This window comes from Salmo salar, chromosome ssa15 (genome assembly GCF_905237065.1).
Source record: "Salmo salar chromosome ssa15, Ssal_v3.1, whole genome shotgun sequence".
Classification (NCBI taxonomy): Eukaryota; Metazoa; Chordata; class Actinopteri; order Salmoniformes; family Salmonidae; genus Salmo; species Salmo salar.
The window spans coordinates 84,839,629-84,864,733 of NC_059456.1; the positions used below are offsets into that span (position 1 = coordinate 84,839,629).

Here is a 25,105-nt window from a genome sequence, read left to right on the forward strand (position 1 = left end):
TTCTGTCTCCATGTTTTTTAAATATTTTTTTATGATTGATTGAGTAGTATCTCATATGAACTGAAGTGAATGTGTTGGATACAGTCTTGTAATTATACAGATGCAGAAAATGCCTTCATTCCAGGGACAGGGAGTGAACATGTGGTGGCAGTGACACACTTATTCTCCGTGTACAATCAACTCTGTAGCCTGTACTGCATCTAAGTCCCCAGTTGCGTTTACATTTTTACATTTTTACATTTCTATTCATTTACTGCTGTGAACGGTAGTCCCACTTAGTACTACTTAGCAGCATATATGTATTGTGGAAGAGTGAGTGTCTGTAATGTGTGTCCGCATGTCAGTGCATGCCATGTAGTCCAAGGGCCACACACAAAAAAATGTGTAGTTCCATAACCAAGAAAATAGACCTGCTAAATTTCAGCAACACCAGGGAGATAATTCTATAAACATGAATACTGTGTGATTCAAAACTTGCAAATGTTTTTTCATTAATCAAAGAAATCGCAGTGCATCTTGGGTAACACAACTCCCTTGTGTCCTCCTCCCAGAGTGCTAAGAACCTTGGCGTGATCCTGGACAACACCCTGTCGTTCTCCACTAACATCAAGGCGGTGACCCGATCCTGTAGGTTCATGCTCTACAACATTCGCAGAGTACGACCCTGCCTCACACAGGAAGCGGCGCAGGTCCTAATCCAGGCACTTGTCATCTCCCGTCTGGATTACTGCAACTCGCTGTTGGCTGGGCTCCCTGCCTGTGCCATTAAACCCCTACAACTCATCCAGAACGCCGCAGCCCGTCTGGTGTTCAACCTTTCCAAGTTCTCTCACGTCACCCCGCTCCTCCGCTCTCTCCACTGGCTTCCAGTTGAAGCTCGCATCCGCTACAAGACCATGGTGATTGCCTACGGAGCTGTGAAGGGAACGGCACCTCCATACCTTCAGGCTCTGATCAGGCCCTACACCCAAACAAGGGCACTGCGTTCATCCACCACTGGCCTGCTGGCCCCCCTACCTCTGAGGAAGCACAGTTCCCGCTCAGCCCAGTCAAAACTGTTCGCTGCTCTGGCACCCCAATGGTGGAACAAGCTCCCTCACGACGCCAGGACAGCGGAGTCAATCACGGAGACACCTGAAACCCCACCTCTTTAAGGAATACCTAGGATAGGATAAAGTAATCCTTCTAACCCCCCCCTTAAAAGATTTAGATGCACTATTGTAAAGTGGTTGTTCCACTGGATATCATAAGGTGAATGCACCATTTTGTAAGTCGCTCTGGATAAGAGCGTCTGCTAAATGACTTAAATGTAAAATGTAATGTAACTTCCATAGGAACGTTCCAACGTTGCTATGTTTCACCTTGGTTCATTTTGTTGCACACTGGCGTATATAACATTGTGCGTTCAGTTTCCTTGCAACAGCTAAAGCATCATCACTGATCCAGATGAACCTTGAAATGAGGAAATATGTTTTAACCACCACAGTGGTTTTCTCATTTCATATAAGACGTTTTGGCAGCTATGTTTAGCCTACAAGGGCCATCATTGCTCTTGCCTGCTAGCCAAACTAAAGACAGTACAACGTTTGCTAGCTAACACAGCTCTCAAAAGATGGGACTATTAGTCCTTTTACATCGTTTGCCATCTGCATCCGACTTTAATGTGCCCAGCAGGCTATACACTTGTGACCCCCGGTGACCGGGTCGTACATGAAACATCCTTCATTCAGGCTGCAAAGGCGTCATTTCATCCTTAATGCGATTTAATGGCCCACCGGCCTAACAAAATATCGAAAATATGCGTACTGTCTTAATAAAGCCCAATTTTCCACCACCATGCTAGAGTGGCTAATGCTGCTTCCTGAATGAAGGATTTTTAATGTACGAGGCGGTCGCCGGGGAGTGTATAGACAGCTGGGTTAAAGTTGGACGCATAATATGACAAAAAATGTAAAAGGAATAATAGTGCCCTCTGGCGCCGGTTAGGCTAGAAACAAGTGTGTAACAATTGTAACCAAGATGTAACATGGCAACCTCATAATGTTGCAAGGGGAAATTACCCAAAATGTGTTTTGATTTCAAAATCTTACCTTTTATTTATAATATTTAGTTAATGTGCAACTTTTACAAGTTGTAGATCAGAAATTCTTCAGCTTTATAAAATTACCTCACCTTTTCGGAGGCCTTTTTTGTTCTGTGGCCCTTGGACTAATGTAAGGAATGACTCACGATGAAATCCTGAAAAGCATAGATAAGACGTGTGTGTATAGTTGCAAACGCCTTTGTCTGCATTTGCTGGTTTGGTACTGCCAAACACTATGGTTTGCTATTATTTTATCTATTAAGCTAAGTTGATGACCTACTGCATACTTGAAAATCGTTCAACTGACCAGAAATATTGTCTAACTTGTTCACACCCATCCATTATGTTTTATTCTATTGTTACACGTTAAAGGGTAAGGCCCCAGGAAGTTAACGTGATAATTCACAATGGATTAGTATCATGTTATACAATTATTTCTACATTTGTAAAGACTGCTGTATGTGAACATTTTCTGCATGTTAGAGAAGATCGGCCTGAAGACCAGCACAGAATCACTGATCTACAAATCATCTTCTACCCTCATAATGTGATCAAGTTTGGCAAATCTGCGCAGCACTTGCTAATGTCGATCCAATCGAGCATGCTTGTTGTGTGCCGTGTGGTGTATAAACTGCATTGCTTGCATCAGGCTCTTAGAGACGCAATTGGCTCAGAGTGCCCCGCGGCCCGCCTATGAGTCTGTATTGAACGATGGGGAGGATACAGTCTCTCTCTCTTTCTCTCTCTCTCCCTCCCGCCCTGTCCCACTCTTCTGTTCCTCCCACGTTCCCCGTTATCGCTCCCTCTCTTCCAATCACTCCCTCTCTCAGGATCGTATCCGGCCTCTCCCACTGCAGTCTCTCTCCACCGGTCTCTGACCTTCAGCAGCCTGGGACCATGCAAGCCTGCCTGCCCAGGTATGGAACTAATTCCTACCCTGAACCCTATCCTATCCCCCTATCTGCCTGACTTCCCTGTGCAGAATGTGAGAATATATGTATTTTACTTTGATCTGAGAGTGAACGTGGTGTGGCCTCTCACTGGTGTTGTTTGGGATTTCCTACATGTGGAAGGTATACCCTTCCCTGGTATTTGAATTGTACTGTGTGGGAAGTTGGTGCCACTGGGTTGTGTGTGTTAGCTGAATTTCTTGGAGTGTGAGTGTGTGTATAGTGCTGTACATATTTAGTATACTAAATGCATTGGCACTCAAATACTTCCCATCACTGTGTTTAAATTACAACCCCAACAAATGTATCCTATATAATGCATTTGGTATGGAAATTGGAGATGCTTAAATCGAATTGGACATGCTTAAATCAAATTGGACATGCTTAAATCAAGTGTTTTTTATATCCTGCAACATAAGCAAATGTACTGTATGTTTTGTAGGATTTCTCCTGTATCACGTTTGCCTCAAGTCATTCCACTGTGTAGAAATATGATTTATAATGTTGCTGTAGAATCACAGTTTACATAACAATTATTTAGCAGACATTCTTATCCAGAGCGACTCACAGGAGCAATTAGGGTTAAGTGCCGTAGCACATCCACAGATTTTGATCGGGGATTCAAACCAGTGACTTTTCGGTTACTGGCCCAGTGTGCTTAACTGGTAGGCTACCTGGCTACATCACAGTTGATAGTAATGTAGCCATCCACAGCCCTGTAGTCAGTGTTAAATAATGCAGTAGACTGACGTCCTGACCGTCGGTCGACTTAAGCTTTCTCTCACAAGGAGGGTGTGGATGGTGCCTCTCCGGCCAATCAGAAGTATATTGATCAACACTCAGTACAGAAAGAGGGAGTGCAGCCGGCAGCCAGGACTAGTGGGTACAACGAGCCATTAGATTGAATGCTGCTTACTCGACTCTTCCCCTCTCTATGGAGCCCAATGGCTGCTAACATGGCTGTCTCTTAGAGGTCATTGATTGGCTATTGTCCACGCTAGAGGCATTAAACATGATCATGAAAGGAATACCACATAATGTCCTAAGAGCATTGTACTATTGATTGAGGGGGGTTATTTACTGTGAACTTATTGTGTGCTTTCTACAATCCATAGTTGTTTTGTGATTACATCAGGCACTGTATGCACAACTGAACAAATTCTGCATGCATTTACTTGTGAGAAATAAATAGTATGTAGTAAAAACAGCTTCACCCAAGTCATTGCATGTAACACATAGTTATTATATGTAATCTCCTGTGAATATTTGTTTTGGTGCAGTACCTTTCAAAACGATCACTTAATTGCACTGCCACCCTCTTATCTTGAAAGGTTTTGTTGATAATTTGAGCATAATGTCACCTCACCCTGATATGTCGTCACCTCGTGCTGTGCTCCAGTACAAGGTGACAAGTATGTGACCAGAGCATGGCCAGAGTTCATTGAAGCTATTTATAGGGCATGACAGCTACAATGCATTCGGAAAGTATTCAGACCCTTGACTTTTTCCACATTTTGTTACGTTACAGCCTTATTCTAAAATTGATTTTAAAAAATTATAATCAATCTACACACAACACCCCATAATAACAAAGCAAAAACTGTTTTTTAGAAATGTTTGCTAATTTATTAAAAATAAAAAAATTGTACTTTGTTGAAGCACCTTTGGCAGCGATTACAGCATTGAGTCTTCTTGGGTATGACACTACAAGCTTCTCTGCAGATCCTCTCAAGCCGTGTCAGGTTGGATGGGGAGTGTCGCTGCACAGCTATTTTCAGGTCTCTCCAGAGATGTTCGATCGGGTTCAAGTCCGTGCTTTGGCTGGGCCACTCAAGGATATTCAGAGACCTGTCCTGAAGCCACTCCTAAGTTGTCTTGGCTGTGTGCTTAGGGTCGTTGTCCCGTTGGAAAGGTGAACCTTCGTCCCCAATCTGATTTCCTGAGGGCTCTGGAGCAGGTTTTCATCAAGGATTTCTATGTTCTTTGCTCCGTTCATCTTTCCCTCAATCCTGACTAGTCTCCCAGTCCCTGTCACTGAAAAACATTCCCACAGCATGATGCTGCCACCACCATGCTTCACCATAGGGATGGTGCCAGGTTTCCTCCAGACGTAACTCTTGGTTTCATCAGACCAGATAATCTTATTTCTCATGGTCTGAGTCCTTTAGGTGCCTTTTGGAAAACTCCAAGCGGGCTATCATGTGCCTTTTACTAAGGAGTGACTTCCGTCTGGCCACTCTACCATAAAGGCCTGATTGGTGGAGTGCTGCAGAGATGGTTGTCCTTCTGGAAGGTTCTCCCATCTCCACAGAGGAACTCTTGAGCTCTGTCAGAGTGACCATCAGGTTCTTGGTCACCTCCCTGACCAAGGCCCTTCTCCCCCGATTGCTCAGTTTGGCCGGGCGGCTAGCTGTAGGAAGAGTCTTGGTGGTTCCAAACTTCTTCCATTTAAGAATGATGGCCACTGTGTTCTTGGGGACCTTCAATGCTGCATTTTTGGTACCCTTCCCCAGATCTGCGCTTCAACAAAATCCTGTCTCTGAGCTCTACAGACAATTCCTTCAACCTCATGGCTTGGTTTATGCTCTGACATGCACGGTCAACTGTGGGACCTTATATAGACAGGTGTGTGCCTTTCCAAATCATGTCCAATCAACTGAATTTACCACAAGTTACCAAATCAAGTTGTAGAAAAACGGTCTGAATACTTATGTAAATAAGTTATTTCTGGGTTTTTTTAGAAATGTGCAAAAAATTCTACAAACCTGTTTTCGCTTTGTCGTTATGCGTTATTGTGTGAATATTGATGAGGAAAATAAATAATTGTATCAATTTTAGAATAAGTCTGTAATGTAACAAAATGTGGAAAAAGTCAAGGGGTTTGAATACTTCCTGAATGCACTGTATGTCCTGCAAAGTGCTGCTTCCCTGTTTCCAACCTGTGCAGGTCCTATCTAACCCCAGTGAGAGATGAGGAGGCAGAGTCTCAGAGGAAGGCCAGATCCCGCCAAGCCAGGCAAACCCGCAGATCCACACAGGTACTAAACAAAACGCACTCCACGGGCCAGGACTGAAAATGCATGTTAAATGGAAATTCTTTATTACGAATCCAAGACTAGGCCCCAAGATAGGGAAACTGGCCCCAAGATATTCTTTGGTATCAATGTGATTTTGTTGGACTATTTATCTGTAGTATCTTGTTGATCTTAGGATGTACTGTCTGTGTCTTCCTCAGGGTGTGACCCTGGCTGAACTGAAGGAAGCTCAGAGGACCAACAGCCTGTCTCCCCTGGACAGAGACAGACAGACAGAGGATGGACATAGCAGACTGACTGACAGGTCCTGTCTGCGGGGGAAATGGGCTGCAGAAGACAGAGGAGAGACCAGGACCAAACTGGCTCAGTCTATGGAGACAGAGGATCACAGTCCCATATGGAGCAGGGAGATAGATGAGGTGGGGATAATACTTTAATAATTTTGCATTAGCCTTTCCCCTCAGGATCGTATTGTTGTCATTGGTTAATGTTACAATAGATAATCTATGATACTGTAATTTTGTGAGAGATCATCTTGTACTATAGTAGCTGTGTAGTTTGAAGTTCAGATGAGCCAAGCATTGAAGTGCAGTTTTTTTCTCATTTCAAGCTCGGAAATCATAGATCAAGGCTGGGGACCATGGAGGCAGAGTATTCCTCTGCCAGTGGGCCCTATACCTTGTCTTACACCTCCACCAGCCTGGCCAACCGCACATCTTCCAGAGGTCAGAAACCCAACCATTGTACACAGTCACACAGTTATGACTGAATACAGATGTTTAAATTTTTCTGCTCAACCATGTTAAGGAAGTTGCTTTGTTACATTAATGTTACTCTTCCCGAATATCCTTGTCATGTGACATACTGTACCATAGGAATAACAGGTTATACCTGACACCCAGTTTATGTAAGACTTTATGCAGTCAGTGGATCAGTTGTTGTTTTTAGTTTTTTAGTTTTTTACTGCAAGATCTCTATAGGATAAATAACTTGTCATGGTAAGGTGCAGTAACTGTTTAGTGATTGTTTCTTATCATGTGAATACTGTAGTTGTTGAATGGAAAGATGAAAACCAGAACCCAATTGAGGATCCCTCCAAACATGTCCTCTCCACAAGAGAGAAACAAGTTCGATTCTGTGACCAAGAGTCAGATGAAGCCTACCAGAATTTTGAGGTATGTGGTGTATGGGAGCCTACTAAAAGCAGCACATCTACTAACAATGTCAAAGATAGGATCTTATAGATTTGACATTTTTCAGAATTAAAGGTGAATAAAAACGAAATCTAAATAGTGAGCAAACTACTTCAAGAAATGTCTGTGAAATTTTAAGCTACCAGTAGGTGGTGCAAAAAAACACTATGATTTCAGTACAGTACCATTTTCCTCCCAGATGATGGGGCATTTGTTGATGAACATTAGATGCGTTTGCAATGGGCAATTTTATTATTATATGATATTACACACCTCACAGATTCTATTGTCATAGCGGGAGATTCCTATGATTCTTGAAATAAAGATATAGATGTACTATTGTAAAGTGGTTGTTCCACTGGATATCATAAGGTGAATGCACCAATGTGTAAGTCGCTCTGGATAAGAGCGTCTGCTAAATGACGTAAATGTAAAAATGTAAATGTAAATGAAATATCATATTGTATTGCAATTCAGTGTGTGTGTGTGTGTGTGTGTGTGTGTGTGTGTGTGTGTGTGTGTGTGTGATTAGTTGTGTGTGTTCAAAGCTGCATTTCTTGGATTCACATAATAACAATAGCCTTGCACACAGAGACCATGAAATAGGATCTGTGATGCAATGATTACAGATGTACTGCAATGTTAGTGTAGTTTGCTTTGGGAGTGTTTGTGATAGGGCTGTTTTGCTATCACAGTGGGAGAGAGTCCAGGGCAGGCTGGAGTACCCACATACCCCCTCTCCTTCTCTTCCCTTCTCTCTCCCTCTCCTACCACATCATACATGCTCGAGGTATCTCGACATTCCATACCATATTGGGCAAAACAGGGAGCTCCTCTTCTGCTTCTCAGCGTTGAATTCTACAGCCATAATTATACTGTAGTCAATTCAACTCTCTCTCTCTCTGTGTTTCTCTCTGTCTCTCTCTGTCTATGATGGTGTGTTCCTTCCACCTGTAGGTTAGGTATCTGCACAGACTGTCTCCATGCAGCCCAAGGTGTACCTTCCTCCCAGGGCAAAATGACCCTATGAGGCTGGAAATCCATTCAAAACAATATGTTTCAGCAAAAAGCTCACAGTTACTAATTCTGTTCATTTCCCTTAAAGATGGAATCCTCAGTAGGGGGGAAACAGCGCCATTGGCCGCCCCACCAGCATTGTTATTGTTTTTATTGCCGAACTGAGGAGCATGGTAAACAAATTGCAGTACATATAGTGCTCTTCTATCGTGCGTGCAATGATGTCAGAGGGGAAATAACAGTGTTGGTTGTTTGCAGTAACTTCTTTGTTGTTGTAATATTGCATACAGTCGTGGCAGTTTCACCATTAGGAATTCCAACTTGAATGGGCTTACAGTGAAATGGAGATGCCCAGAAATAGATACTGAGAGGGGAAGGATAATCAAATCAACGTTTATTTGTCACACACTCCAAATACAACAGGTTTAGACCTTACAGTGAAATTCTTACTTACAGGCCCTAACCAACAGTGCAATTTTTATGTAAAAAATAGGTATTAGGTGAACAATAGATAAGTAAAGAAATAAAAAAAAAAGACAGTGAAAAATAACAGTAGCGAGGCTAAATACAGGCACCGGTTAGTCGGGCTAATTGAGGTAGTATGTACATGAATGTATAGTTAAAGTTACTATGCATATATGATAAACATAGAGTAGCAGCAGCGTAAAAGAGGGGTTGGGGGGGCACAATTCAAATAGTCTGGGTAGTCATTTGATTACCTGTTCAGGAGTCTTATGGCTTGGGGGGTAAAAGCTGTTGAGAAGCCTTTTGGTCCTAGACTTGGAGCTCCGGTACCGCTTGCCATGCGGTAGTAGAGAGAACAGTCTATGACTGGGGTGGCAGGGGTCTTTGACAATTTTTAGGGCCCTCTGACACCGCCTGGTGTAGAGGTCCTGGATGGCAGGCAGCTAAGCCCCGGTGATGTACTGGTCTGTACGCACTACCCTCTGTAGTGCCTTGCGGTCGGGGGCCGAGCTGTTGCCGTACCAGGCAGTGATGCAACCAGTCAGGATGCTCTCGATGTTGCAGCTGTAGATCCTTTTGAGGATCTGAGGACCCATGCCAAATCTTTTTAGTTTCCTGAGGGGGAATAGGCTTTGTCATGCCCTCTTCACGACTGCCTTGGTGTGTTTGGACCATTCTAGTTTGTAGGTGATGTGGACACCAAGGAACTTGAAGCTCTCAACCTGCTCCACTACGGCTCCGTCGATGAGAATGGGGGCATGCTCGGTCCTCCTTTTCCTGTAGTCCACAATCATCTCCTTAGTCTTGGTTACGTTGAGGGTTGTTATTCTGGCACCACCCGGCCAGGTCTCTGACCTCTCTATAGGCTGTCTTGACGTTGTCGGTGATCAGGCCTACCACTATTGTGTCATCTGCAAACTTAATGATGGTGTTGGAGTCGTGCCTGGACACGCAGTCGTGGGTGAACAGGGAGTACAGGAGGGGACTGAGCACGCACTCCTGAGGGGCTCCAGTGTTGAGGATCAGCATGGCAGATGTGTTGCTACCTACCCTCACCACCTTGGGGCGGCCCGTCAGGAAGTCCAGGATCCAGTTGCAGAGGGAGGTGTTTAGTCCCAGGATCCATAGCTTAGTGATGAGCTTTGAGGGTACTATGGTGTTGAATGCTGAGCTGTAGTCAATGAATAGCATTCTCACATAGGTGTTTCTTTTATCCAGGTGGGAAAGGGCAGTGTGGAGTGCAATAGAGATTGCATCATATGTGGATCTGTTTGGGCGGTATGCAAATTGGTGTGGGTCTAGAATAATGGTGTTGATGTGAGCCATTTTTAGGGCGTTCGTGGCTACGGACGTGAGTGCTACGGGTCTGTAGTCATTTAGGCAGGTTGCCTTAGTGTTCTGGGGCACACGGACTATGGTGGTCTTCTTGAAACATGTTGGTATTACAGACTCAGCATATAAGTGATTTAGCTCATCTGGTAGGCTCGTGTCACTGGGCAGCTCGCGGCTGCACTTCCCTTTGCTTTCTGTAATAGTTTGCAAGCCCTGCCACATAAGATGAACGTCAGAGCCGGTGTAGTAGGATTAAATCTTAGCCCCGTTAAATCTTAGCCCCGAGTCACGCACCTTGAAAGCGGCAGCTCTACCCTTTAGCACAGTGCGAATGTTGCCTGCAATCCATGGTTTCTGGTTGGGGTATGTATGTACAGTCACTATGGGGACGACGTCCTCAATGCACTTATTGATAAAGCCAGTGACTGATGTGGTGTAGTCCTCAATGCAATCGGAAGAATCCCGGAACATGTTCCAGTCTGTGATAGCAAAACAGTCCTGTAGTTTAGCATCTGCTTCATCTGACCACTTTTTTATACACCGGGTCACTGGTGCTTCCTGCTTTAATTTTTGCTTGGAAGCAGGAATCAGGAGGACAGAATTGTGGTCAGATTTACCAAATGGAGGGCGAGGGAGAGATTTGTACGCATCTCTGTGTGTGGAGTACAGGTGATCTAGAATTATTTTCCCTCTGGTTGCGAGTTTAACATGTTGATAGAGATTAGTTAAAACTGATTTAAGTTTCCTTGCATTAAAGTCTCCGGCCACTAGGAGCACAGCCTCTGGGTACGTGGTTTCCTGTTTGCTTATTTCCTTCTACAGCTGACTGAGTGCGGTCTTAGTGCCAGCATCCATCTGTGGTGGTAAATAAACAGCCACGAAAAGTATAGATGAAAACTCTCTTGGCAAATAGTGTGGTCTACAGTTTATCATAAAATACTCTACTTCAGGCGAGCAAAAGCTAGAGACTTCCTTAGATTTCGTGCACCAGCTGTTGTTTACAAATATGCACAGACCGCCCCCCCTCGTCTTACCGGAGTGTGCTGTTCTATCTAGCCGGTGCAGCGTATATCCTGCTAGCTGAATATCCATGTCATCATTCAGCCACGATTCCGTGAAACATAAGATGTTACAGTTTTTGATATTCGTTATCGTACCTCATCTAATTTATTGTCCAATAATTGTACATTGGCGAGTAATATTGACGGTAACGGCAGTTTTCTCTCACCTTCTGCGGATTCTTACGAGGCACCCCGCTCTGTGTCCTCTGTACCTGCGTCTCTTTCTCTTGCCAATTACGGGGATGTTGGCCTTGTCAGGTGTTCACAGAATATCCTGTGTGTCCTGCTTTTTGAAGAAAAAATCTTTGTTCCATCCGAGGTGAGTGATCACTGTCCTGATATCCAGAAACTTTTTTCTGCCATAAGATATGGTTGCAGAAACATTATGTTCAAAATAAGTTACAAATAACGCGAAAAACCCACTAAATAGCACAATTGGTTGGCGTCTGTAAAACTGCTGCCATTTTATTAATGGGAGTGGGCTAAGGCAATTTGGTGGATGCCAGGGCGTGGAGGGGAGTCACAGAGAAGAATGTAGATTAACATGAGGATGGCATACTGTATACTATAGTGTGAAAGGGGTAGTGATAGCTTTTTGAGCTCACCGTCTCTATCACTGTCCTGCTGTCCTAAGGTGGAATCCCAGACATGGACGGTCAGTAACATGAGCGTTCCTCAGCGTTAACCAAGGACCTAAATCTGACTGTGATAATGCCCCCCCACCCCCCATCCAGTGAGCATGGTTTCATCTGGAAAGGATGGAAAGGTGCCCGCAGGCCCCATTACCAACGATGACCTCTGCCTGCCTCTATAATGATCTGAGCAGACTCTCTCCTCTCTCTCTCTGCTTTTCAAGAACAGAGCCCAGAGACAGGTGCAGTAGATCTCAGCTGAAGACCTCACGGCTTTCACTGCTCTGAAAGGGGATTATTAACAGGGAGGCTGAGAGAAAGAACGAGGGAGAGAAAGAGAGAGAAAAATAGAGCGAGAGACTTTGCTGCCAGGCATAATTACTACTTTCTCCTGCTCCTGATGTTTAGATTATGTTATCAGAGAGAGCCTTCTGTTCCCTCTATCGTCACAGACCTGATTATTCACTTATTCAGAATTCATGACAGCTCTGAGAGCTAAACACAGGACTGTTTGATAGACCCACTCTCAATGTAAGGAGAGATAGTTCTGGATAGCCCATCACGGCATGCAGCTTAGCTGTGTGTGCTACAGAGATTCAGCAGTTCTGCTGCTGCAGTTAGCAGGTTGGCTTAGGAGGGTTCAGGGTAGTATTAGAACCCCAGAGTATCTGTGACCTCTCTCAGAACTCATCATCTCTCAGCTGTGACTAGGCCAAGGCACAGCTCAACCCCCATAAAGATGCTAAAGATCACTAGACCAGTGAAGGCAGGAAAACAGATGGAGAGAGAGTATGTCTGTCTGCAGGTATCTGTATGTTTTATTATATGTGTTTTTGTCTCTCTGTGACTGTTTGGGTTTTGGCCTCTATGTGACTTGCAGAATGACCACACACCAGGGACCTGTCTCTGCCAGGAACACCTACACTAGTTCAGCAACCACTATCCACTTCTTGAAAACTCTTTCTTTTACACCTGTCAGAGTAACATATGACAAAACACAAATGACAGTAACCAGGACTTTACTCCAAAGTAAGTGTTGAAGGACCAGAGTTATTCTGAGTTGGAAGGGGAGAGAGAGGAGAGGAGGGGACCCTAGCCAAGTGATGTATGAGAATGTTCCATATTGAAAGTCATAAAGGAGAGAGCCAGTCTACTCAACCTAAGCCCCAGATCCAGTGTGTGGAACTTCAGCTGAAATCAACTCTTTATATAGGTCTCAGCAGGCCTATCTCCACAGCCAGGGCCAGTGCAGTTCACTGCCACAGGGAAGCCACTGGACTTCCTGATGAGCTAGTAGGAACTCAGACTGTCCAGCAGACTCGCACAGATGGTCTGTGAAGCTGGTTGAATATGTAGTGGAACAATCCATATGGACAGATTGGAATCTCATATGTCAGTATTTATATTACGTGAAACTTCTGTGGTGCTTATCTTAAACTATGGGCCATAAAGCACACGTAATGTATCATTGATATGACATGACAAGTCAAAACTCCAGGAAAAATAAGCATTCTGCCTGCACACCAATGTTTTAAATCACAGAGAGATCTAATGTGCAAAATCAATGTACATTAAAAAAAAAAATCTCAGTTTGAAAATTAATTTTTCTCTTATTGTGTCTAATTTCTTTGCTGCAGTTGAATGGTTGTATTTGCCATGTGCAACGGTCACTGGGTCCACTCGTTAAAAAGGAGGGAAACAGGAGAGACAGACCTCTGTCCTCAGTATGACTCAAAGCAAGGTGATGGGAGCGTGCCAGGCCAGGGCTCAACACAAGACCGCCAGGCCAGCATTCATTCATTCATTCTCTCTCTCTCTCTCTCTCTCTCTCTCTCTCTCTCTCTCTCTCTCTCTCTCTCTCTCTCTCTCTCTTGTCTGTCTGTCTGTCTGTCTCTTTCAGTTGATGAGCGAAGAGGATAAAAGAGTTCAGGAAGAGCCACAGCACTGCAAACCTCTTTAAAAAGAAGGTAGCAGTGAGCCTCTGACCTGTGTGTGCAGAATCTGAGAGGAAGGGAAAGAGGGATGGGGGATTGTGTATGATAGAAAGAGAAACTTAGCAGCAACTTAATACTTCAGTGCTCTAGAACCCAATGCAGTTGCCACAGATTGAGTCATTGTTGACAGGCCTCTGTGTGTGTGAGGTAACCGATAATGCAGGAAGAAATCAAAACCACTATGGAGTGGAGTGTTGCCTTAAAATTAGCTCACTTTACAGTGCAGCATGGCAAGTACTATGAAACAGATTGTGAAAAGGAGAGAGGGCTCGGACACAGTGGCTCTACATCCAAATGTCAAAACTCATACTAACATTACTTCTTCCAAGAGCATCATGGGAGGACAGGGTTACTTGATGGGTCACTGTTGATCTTGACTCCCCCCGAGTGTTAAAGCTGAACCTCTGGAACCTCAGTATCAGCCCCCTACTTCTGTCTGTCTACTTCCCCCTCTCCTTATCCACATCAATGGACAGCTTTAGCCCAGAGCTTGTACACAGCAGAGCCTCTAGCAGCCTGCCAGAGAGTTCTGCCAGAGCTAGAGTGAGCAGGGAAAGGCGAGAGAGAGAGGGGAGGAGGGTGAGAGAGAGAGTTGGGACAGGAGAGAGGAGAGTTGGGGAAGAGAGAAAGAGGGGGAGGTAAAAGGAGAGAGAGTGGATATTTAGAGAAACATGGGATAAGAGATCATCTGGAACAAACTTTTCACTGTGGTTGGGTTTATCTTTGGATGTGAGGACTTAGTGTGTTGTGTCGACTTTGATGTACGAAAGGGTCTCGGAGTGCTGAAGCTGTGGTCTAACAATCCTCAACTAAGTTGATTTGTCTACTTCAGAAAAACAGAGGTGCATGTCTTTGTAGGAGTTGTACTAGCCAAGAGGAGAAATAGCTATTTTGGTTGTTTTCATTCTTGTCCAATGATCACTTTGCTGTCTTTACTTTGTGGAGGAAGAAGGGAAGGTAGGTCATATCAGCAGCAATATTTCTAAAGTTAGCAGCGGTCTCTCTCTCCAGCCCTCTGGACTGTGGAGCGGGCTCCTCTCACACACCTGTTGGTCAGGATCCCCAGTCAGGGTGAGCGCAGCAGCAACAACAGCCATAGGTGTCTGCACAGTCGTAGGCTAAGAGGAGATCTGTGGATCTGTGCAGCTGTTCTGTTCTGGATTGGAAGCCTCTGTCTGTGGATGTTACTGTAGAGGTGAGACCAGACCTGCCTCTGTGTCCTGGGTAGAGTGTGGAGATGTCATCTATGTACCCCCGCACCAAGGAGCTGTCCAGGACTAGGAAGTCTCTGTCCGACTCACCACCCTCTTCACCCTCTCCTACCGCCAAGAACTTCAGAGTAAGACCACAACTTTTTTCTCTTTGTCGGAACCTCAGAGTAGTCATGGTTTTTCCGCTGTAAACTTATTTAAACTGTAGAAACAAGCGCTTTCTGTTCCTATGAATTCCTAAGATTTTGCATCTGTCTCAGAGTATCACTGATAATCCCTAATTAACTGTGTGTGGGTGTGTGACTCTAAAGTGACTTGTAGCTATCAAAGGCTCTTAAATGCTGATTAAGTTGTGGCCGGTTTACTCCCAGCTCCTATTGGAATTGTCACATCTGTAGTGTGCTAATCCATTTTCATTAAACCTAAACTAAACACCTTACAGTACATGGGTGTTAGTTAAGCAATAAGGCACGAGGGAGTGTGGTATATGGCCAATATACCACGGCTAAGGGCTGTTCTTAGGCACGATGTAAAGCAAGGCAAAGGCAAGGCAAAGGGTGGCTACTTTGAAGAAGCTAAAATATAAAATATATTTTGATTTGTTTAACACTTTTTTGGTTACTACATGATTCCATATGTGTTATTTCATAGTTTTGATGTCTTCACTATTACACTACAATGTAGAAAATAGTAAAAAAAAAAAACTTGAATGAGTAGGTGTGTCCAAACTTTTGACTGGTACTGTATGTATTTAGATGTGTGCTCTGGAGGCTCCTTAACACATGATTGGACGGGTCACTGTTCCAACCACTTGAGTGTTTCACAACCCTTGAAAGAGAGAGAGGGAAGGAGGGAGTATGCTGTGAAGTGCTGTGCACATGGCCGCTTATTCTGGAAAATACTTTTGGATTGAGACATTCCATCTGCCATTTCCTGTTGTTGTTTTTCCAAATGTCTAATTCTCATGTTTTATTTATTGATATGATTGACATTTACTTTTGTGTTATTTATTATTGCATTATTTCATGGTGTTGTCTTTCCTTTAGTAGCAATATATGCTCGTTTAAATAATAAAAAAAACAAGAAGAAATGGGTTTTCAGGGGGAAGTAATGGGATTCCATATTAGAGAGGCACAGAATCAGGTGCTAAACGATCATGACCCCCCCACTACCACAGTACTGACAGTACCGTATCATGACCACCCACTGCCTCAGTACTGACAGTATCATATCATGACCACCCACTACCGCAGTACTGACAGTATCGTATCATGACCACCCACTACCTCAGTACTGACAGTACCGTATCATGACCACCCACTGCCTCAGTACTGACAGTATCATATCATGACCACCCACTACCGCAGTACTGACAGTATCGTATCATGACCACCCACTACCGCAGTACTGGCAGTATCGTATCATGACCACCCACTACCGCAGTACTGACAGTATCGTATCATGACCACCCACTGCCTCAGTACTGACAGTACCGTATCATGACCACCCACTACCTCAGTACTGACAGTACCGTATCATGACCACCCACTGCCTCAGTACTGACAGTATCATATCATGACCACCCACTACCGCAGTACTGACAGTATCGTATCATGACCACCCACTACCGCAGTACTGGCAGTATCGTATCATGACCACCCACTACCTCAGTACTGACAGTATCGTATCATGACCACCCACTACCGCAGTACTGACAGTATCGTATCATGACCACCCACTACCTCAGTACTGACAGTACCGTATCATGACCACCCACTACCTCAGTACTGACAGTACCGTATCATGACCACCCACTACCTCAGTACTGACAGTATCGTATCATGACCACCCACTACCTCAGTACTGACAGTATCGTATCATGATCACCCACTACCGCAGTACTGACAGTATCGTATCATGACCACCCACTACCTCAGTACTGACAGTACCGTATCATGACCACCCACTACCTCAGTACTGACAGTACCATATCATGACCACCCACTACCGCAGTACTGACAGTACCGTATCATGACCACCCACTACCTCAGTACTGACAGTATCGTTTCATGACCACCCACTACCTCAGTACTGACAGTACCGTATCATGACCACCCACTACCTCAGTACTGACAGTACCATATCATGACCACCCACTACCACAGTACCATATTTGGTATTTTATTAGGATCCCCATTAGTTGTTGCAAAAGCAGCAGCTACTCGACCTGGGGTCAACGCAAAACATGAAACATAATACAGAATGACATAATATAGAACATCAATAGACAAGAACAGCTCAAGGACAGAACTACATACATTTGTTTTAAAGGCACACATAGCCTACATATCAATGCATACACACAAACTATCTAGGCCAAATAGGGGAGAGGCGTTGTGCTGTGAGGTGTTGCTTTTTGCTGTTTATTTTAGCAATATGAGATGGAAGGAAGTTCCATGCAATAAGGGCGCTATATAATACTGTAATTTGTTCTGGATTTGGAGACTGTGAAAAGACCCCTGGTGGCATAACTGGTGGGATAAGTGTGTGTGTCAGAGTTTGTGTAAGTTGACTATGCAAACAATTTGGGTTTTTCAACACAATTTTTCTTATAAAAAGAAGTGATGCAGTCAGTCTCTCCTCAACTCTTGGCCAAGAGAAACTGGCATGCATAGTATGTACAGTTGAAGTCGGAAGTTTACGTACACCTTAGCCAAATACATTTAAACTTCATTTTTCACAATTCCTGTCATTTAATCCTAGTAAAACAATTCCCTGTCTTGGGTCAGTTAGGATCACCACTTTATTTTATGTCAGAATAATAGTAGAAAGAATAATTTATTTCAGCTTTTATTTCTTTCATCACATTCCCAGTGGGTCAGAAGTTTACATACACTCAATTAGTATTTGGTAGCATTGCCTTTAAATTGTTTAATTTGGGTCCAACGTTTCAGGTAGCCTTCCACAAGCTTCCCACAATAAGATGGGTGAATTTTGGCCCATTCCTCCTGACAGAGCTGGTGTAACTGAGTCAGGTTTGTAGGCCTCCTTGCTCGCACACGCTTTTTCAGTTCTGCCCACAAATGTTCTGTAGAATTGAGGTCAGGGCTTTGTGATGGCCACTCCAATACCTTGACTTTGTTGTCCTTAAGCCATTTTGCCACAACTTTGTAAGTATGCTTGGGGTAATTGTCCATTTGGAAGACACATTTGCGACCAAGCTTTAACTTCCTGACTGATGTCTTGAGATGTTGCTTCAATATATCCACATACTTTTCCATCCTCATGATGCCATCTATTTTGTGAAGTGCACCAGTCCCTCCTGCAGCAAAGCACCCCCACAACATGATGCTGCCACCCCCATGCTTCATGGTTGGGATGGTGTTCTTCGGCTTGCAAGCATCCCCCTTTTTCCTCCAAACATAACGATGGTCATTATGGCCAAACAGTTCTATTTTTGTTTCATCAGACCAGAGGACATTTCTCCAAAAAGTACAATCTTTGTCCCCATGTGCAGTTGCAAACCATAATCTGGCTTTTTTATGGCGTTTTTGGAGCAGTGGCTTCTTCCTTGTTGAGCAGCCTTTCAGGTTATGTCGAAAAAGGACTCGTTTTACTGTGGATATAGATACTTTTGTACCTGTTTCCTCCAGCATCTTCACAAGATGCTTTGCTGGTGTTCTGGGATTGTCTTGCGCTTCTCTTTGCACCAAAGTACGTTCATCTCTAGGAGACAGAACGCGTCTCCTTCCTGAGAGGTATGACGGCTGCGTGGTCCCATTGATTTTCCCTTGATTTCAAGCAACAAGGCACTGAGTTTGAAGGAAGGCCTTGAAATACATCCACAGGTACACCTCCAATTGACTCAAATTATGTCAATTAGCCTATCAGAAGCTTCTAAAGCCATGACATCATTTTCTGGAATTTTCCTAGCTGTTTAAAGGCACAGTCAACTTAGTGTATTTAAACTTCTGACCCACTGGAATTGTGATACAGTGAATTATAAGTGAAATAATCTGTCTGTAAACAATTGTTGGAAAAATTACTTGTGTCATGCACAAAGAAGATGTCCTAACTGACTTGCCACAACTGTAGTTTGTTAACAAGAAATTTGTGGAGTGGTTGAAAAACTAGTTTTAATGACTCCAACCTAAGTGTATGTAAACTTCCGACTTCAACTGTATATCAGCTGCAGATTAACTAGGTCTTTCCTTGCAGCGCTGGACCACATAACTGGACAATAATCAAGATTAGACAAAACTAGATCCTGCAGAACTTGCTTTTTGGAGTGTGGTGTCAAAAAAGCAGAGCATCTCTTTATTTCAGCCAGACCTCTCCCCATCTTTACAACCCTTGAATCTATATGTTTTGACCATGACAGTTTACAATCTAAGGTAACGCCATGTAATTTAGTCTCCTCAACTTGTTCAACAGCCACACCAAACATTACCAGATTCAGATGTCTAGAACTTAAGAAATTATGTGTACAAAATACAATGCTCTTAGTTTTAGAGATGTTCAGGACCAGTTAATTACTGGCTACCCATTCCAAAACAGACTGCAACTCTTTGTTAAGGGTTTCAGTGACTTCATTAGCTGTGGTTGCTGATGCGTATATGGTTGAATCATCAGCATACATGGAGACACATGCTTTGTTAGGTAACCTGCCTAAATGACTACCGACCATGACTCACATCAACACCATTATCCCAGAAACCCTAGACCCACTCCAATTTGCATACCGCCCCAACAGATCCACAGATGATGCAATCTCTATTGCACTCCATACTGTCCTTTCCCACGTGGACAAAGGAACACCTATGTGAGAATGCTATTCATTGATTACAGCTCAGCGTTCAACACCATAGTGCCCTCAAAGCTCATCAATAAGCTAAGGACCCTGGGAATAAGCACCTACCTCTGAAACTGGATCCTGGACTTCCTGACGGGCCGCCCCCAGATGGTAAGGGTAGGTAACAACACATCCGCCATGCTGATCTTCAACACAGGGGCCCCTCAGGGCTGCGTGCTCAGTCCCCCCCTGTACTCCCTGTTCACTCATGACTGCACGGCCAGGCACGACTCCAAAACCATCATTAAGTTTGCCGATGACACAACAGTGGGCCTGATCACCGCCAATGACGAGACAGCCTATAGGGAGGAGGTCAGAGACCTGTCCGTGTGGTGCCACAACAACAACCTCTCCCTCAATGTGATCAAGACAAAGGAGATGATTGTGGACTACAGGAAAAAGAAGATCGAGCACGCCCCATTCTCATTGACGGGGCTGCAGTGGAGCAGGTTGAGTGCGAACGGCCCAGTACATCACTGGGGCCAAGCTTCCTGCCATCCAGGACCTCTATACCAGGCGGTGACAGAGGAAGACCCTAAAAATGGTCAAAGACTCCAGCCACCCTCGTCATAGACTGTTTTCTCTGCTACCGCATGGCAAGCGGTACCGGAGCACCAAGTCTAGGTCCAAGAGGCTTCTAAACAGCTTCTACCCCCAAGCCATAAGACTCTTGAACACCTAATCAAATGGCTACCCAGACTATTTGCATTGCCCCCCCTCTCCCCCTCTTTTACACCGCTGCTACTCTCTGTTGTTATCATCTATGCATAGTCACTTTAATAACTCTACCTACATGTACATTTCACCTCAACTAACTGGTGCCCCCGCACATTGACTCTGTACCGGTACCCCCCTGTATATAGTCTAGCTATTGTTATTTTACTGCCGCTCTTTAATTACTTTTTGCTTTTATTTCTTATTATTTTCCGTATTTTTTAAACTGCATTGTTGGTTAGGGGCTCGTAAGTAAGCATTTCACTGTAAGGTCTGCACCTGTTGTATTCGGCGCATGTGACTAATAACATTTGATTAGATTTGTTTAATGCCTCAACTATCCAGTGCCTCCGCACATTGACTCTGTACCGCCACCCCCCCTGTATATAGTGTTATTTTTTACTACTGCTCTTTAATTACTTGTTACTTTTCTCTTATTCTTATCCGTATTTTTGAAACTGCACTGTTGGATAGGGGCTCGTAAGTAAGCATTTCACTGTAAGGTTTCACCTGTTGTATTCAGCGCATGTGTCTAATAACATTTGATTTGATTTGATTTGTCAGGTCATTGGTAAAAATAGAAAAGAGTAGAGGGCCTAGAGAGCTGCCCTGTGGTACACTACACTTTACATGTTTGACATTAGAGAAGCTTCCATTAAAGAAAACCCTTTTAGTTCTATTAGATAGATAGCTCTGAATCCACAATATGGCAGAGGTTGAAAAGCAATAACACATAAGTTTTTTCAACAACAGGTTATGGTCAATCATATCAAAGGCTGCACTGAAATCTAACAGTACAGCTCCCACAATCTTTGTATTATCCTTTTCTTTCAACCAATCATCAGTCATATGTGTCAGTGCAGTACATGTTGAGTGCCCTTCTATATAAGCATGCTGAAAGAATTGTATTTGGTCAAACACTATTTTTTCCAACAGTCTGCTAAGAGCTGGCAGCAGGCTTATAGGTCTGCTGTTAGAACCAGTAAAGGCTGCTTTACCACTCTTGGGTACCGGAAGTACTTTGGCTTCCCTCCAGGCCTGAGGACAAAGACTTTCCTCTTGGCTCAAATTAAAAGACTTATTAGCCACTCCTTTTGCCCCATCTCTTTTAACCATACCGTTTTTCAATCCCTCATCAATCCATGGAGCCTTAACAGTTCTAACAGTCAGTTTCTTAACAGGTGCATGTTCAACAATAATTGGAAGAAGCAATTTCATAAATGTATCAAGTGCAGCATCTGGATGCTCCTCATTAATCACATCAGACCAACAAATATTTTTAATTTCATCCACATAAGAGTCACAGCAAAAAAATTTTGTATGATCTCTTATACACTATTTTAGGCCCAGCTTATGGAACTTTGGCTTTCCTGGATATAGCCACTATATTGTGATCACTGCATCCAATGGGTATGGATACAGGTTTAGAACAAAGTTCTACAGTATTAGTAAAAATATGATCGATACATGTGGATGATCATGTTCCTGTAGTGTTTGTAAACACCCTGGTAGGTTGATTAATAACCTGAACCAGATTACAGGCACTGGTTACAGTAAGAAGCTTCCTCTTGAGCGGATAACTTGATGAAAGCCAGTCAATATTCAGGTCCCCAAGAAAGTAGACCTCTGTTTACATCACATACACTATCAAGCATTTCACACATATTATTTAGATACTGACTGTTAGCACGTGGTAGCCTATAGCATCACCCCAAAAGAAAAGGCTTTAGATGTGCCAAGTGAACCTGCAACCACAACACTTCAATAACACTTGACATAAGATATTCTCTAAGCATTACAGGGATATGGCTCTGAATATATACGCAACACCTACCTGCATTTCTGTCTCTTCTATAGATGTTATATCCTTGTATTGCTACTGCTGTGTCACCAAATTAATTATTTTAGTGAGTCTCAGAAATGGCTAATATATGAATGTTATCTAATGTTAGCAAGTTATTGATTTCATGAACCTTATTTCGAAGGATACATATATTAATCTGGGCTATTTTCAGCCCTTTCCTGGGTAGCTTATCAGAGATTGACATAATACTGAAAAGAGCAAACAAAGCAAGAGAAAAAAATATACTTTCAACAGTACATTAATCAATTGGTGTGTGTGTGTGCTGCAGGGTTGAAGCTACGAAACCACTACCACAATACTGACAGTACCGTATCATGACCCCCCCCCCACTACCACAATACTGACAGTACCGTATCATGACCCCCCCCCACTACCACAATACTGACAGTACCGTATCATGACCCCCCCCCCCACTACCACAATACTGACAGTACCGTATCATGACCCCCCCCACTACAGTATTGTATCATGACCCCCCCCGCTACCACAATACTGACAGTACCGTATCATGACCCCCCCCCCCCACTACTACAGTACCGTATCGTGACCCCCCCACTACCACAATACTGACAGTACCGTATCATGACCCCCCCCACTACAGTACCGTATCATGACCCCCCCCACTACAGTATTGTATCATGACCCCCCCCACTACAGTATTGTATCGTGACCTCCCCACTACCACAATACTGACAGTACCGTATCATGACCCCCACCCCCCCACTACTACAGTACCGTATCGTGACCCCGCCACTACCACAATACTGACAGTACCGTATCATGACCCCCCCCCCCCCACTACAGTACCGTATCATGATACAGTACTGACAGTACGGTATCATGACCACCCACTAACACAGTATTGTATCATGACCCCCCTGCCCCACTACTACAGTACCGTATTATGACCCCCCACTACCACTTTACTGACAGTACCGTATCATGACCCCCCACAACCACAGTACTGTCAGTACCATATCACGACCCCCCCATACTACAGTACCGTATCATGACCCCCCACTACCACAGTACTGTCAGTACCATATCACGACCCCCCATACTACAGTACCGTATCATGACCCTCCACTACCACAGTATTGTATCATGACCCCCCCACCCCCCACTACTACAGTACCGTATCATGACCCCCCCACTACCACAGTACTGTCAGTACCATATCACGACCCCCCCATACTACAGTACCGTATCATGACCCCCCACTACCACAGTATTGTATCATGACCCCCCCACCCCCACTACTACAGTACCGTATTATGACCCCCCACTACCACTGTACTGACAGTACCGTATCATGACCCCCCCATACTACAGTACCGTATCATGACCCCCCACTACCACAGTATTGTATCATGACCCCCCACCCCCCACTACTACAGTACCGTATTATGACCCCCCACTACCACTGTACTGACAGTACCGTATCATGACCCCCCACAATCACAGTCCTCCCATGCTGTCAGGAGAACTCCAAAGAATACAGTCACTGTTTTGTCCATCCTTTTCTTTTCATTAACTGTACTTTTCCCTTCTCATATATATCCACAGTGAGCTCAGGCATTAAGTGTCCATGATGTCAGCACAGCAAAAAGCCCATATTGGCAATATTTTCCTGGGAGAAAAATGGAAGCGAGAGATAAAAATCTCCAGAAGGGCACGTCGCTGTTGGTGTGATATTAGAACTCTCCTCATTGTTTAGGATGAAAACCTGGTGTATTTCTTTCTGCAAAAGTGTTGTGTGCAGCACAGCTGCAGACATTAAGCAACAGGCCTTGACTGTAAACAAGCAAGCACATCTGCCTCCTCAGAGGCAATGCTTCATGTCACACTTCGGACAAGACGAGAGATTTGGCCAGAAGTCCTACCTCCTCTCAGTACTTGGATGAGGAAAACTCTTCCAAGTGAGATGAATAATAACCCAAAATGGGGAGGTTCTTTAGTTGTTTACTCATATCAGTAATTCCTTAATTATATCCAGAAATGGCTGGAGAGAATGAAGAGGTGGAAGGGGGAGTGAAAAAAGGTAGAGATCTGCAGTGAATTGCTGGGAAAGCAATATAGGCTTTTATGGTTGTGTGTACAGTACAGTAGCCCATGGTCATTCCGTTGGGGTGAAACTAACTCATATTTTCCAGTGGGGTGAATGGGCAGTAGTCCAGGCAGGCGGCCTATGGGATGAGAGGGTGAGAAAGAAGAGAGAGGAGGGCTGACCATTAAAGGGGTCCTTCAAGAAATGAAACACTTTTCAGAGCAATAAGATCAAGCGCAGTCTGTCTGTGATAGGCTTTGCATCAGAGCTGGGACTCAGTCAGGAGCTGATTAAAAAGCATAGGTAGTGTGTAGGAGGGAGTGATGCTGATGGTTTTACAGGCTGCATAGAAGGGAGTGCTGTTAACTGGGGATTGTTTATATTGGGAGTGTACTAAGGATCCCAGTCAACACCCAACGCATGTACTGTCCAGTACAGCAGCACATCCCCAGCTTGCTGTGTGGTGGTTGGTCGTGACGAGTCGTAAACCAATTGGCCATGTGTTTACACAGAGCCCACAGTGCAGTTCAGGCACGCACCCGTTCAGCACAGGCCAGTTCCATTAATCTAAGGCTGTGCTGTTATTTCTACCCTGGTGGAATGTCTCCCCAGTCAACTGCTAGGCCTTATGGAGCCTCAAATGTAGATTCTGGTG

General features: G+C 44.2%; 1 protein-coding gene across 3 annotated transcripts in view; it reads left to right on the forward strand.

The window, feature by feature from the left end:
• The first annotated feature begins 2,479 nt into the window (after positions 1–2,479).
• Positions 2,480–25,105, forward strand: part of LOC106572423 (protein phosphatase 1 regulatory subunit 12B) — a 39,608-nt gene continuing 16,982 nt past the window's right edge. The window contains exons 1-5 of one of the 3 annotated variants that reach the window (XM_045696176.1): positions 2,480–3,000; positions 5,981–6,071; positions 6,269–6,487; positions 6,679–6,793; positions 7,119–7,243. In XM_045696176.1, coding sequence (XP_045552132.1) covers positions 2,795–3,000; positions 5,981–6,071; positions 6,269–6,487; positions 6,679–6,793; positions 7,119–7,243 — 756 coding nt within the window. In that variant the 5' untranslated portion in view covers positions 2,480–2,794. The remainder of the gene's footprint in view (positions 3,001–5,980; positions 6,072–6,268; positions 6,488–6,678; positions 6,794–7,118; positions 7,244–25,105) is intronic. The other 2 variants (XM_014146597.2, XM_014146599.2) reach the window with 2 other exon arrangements.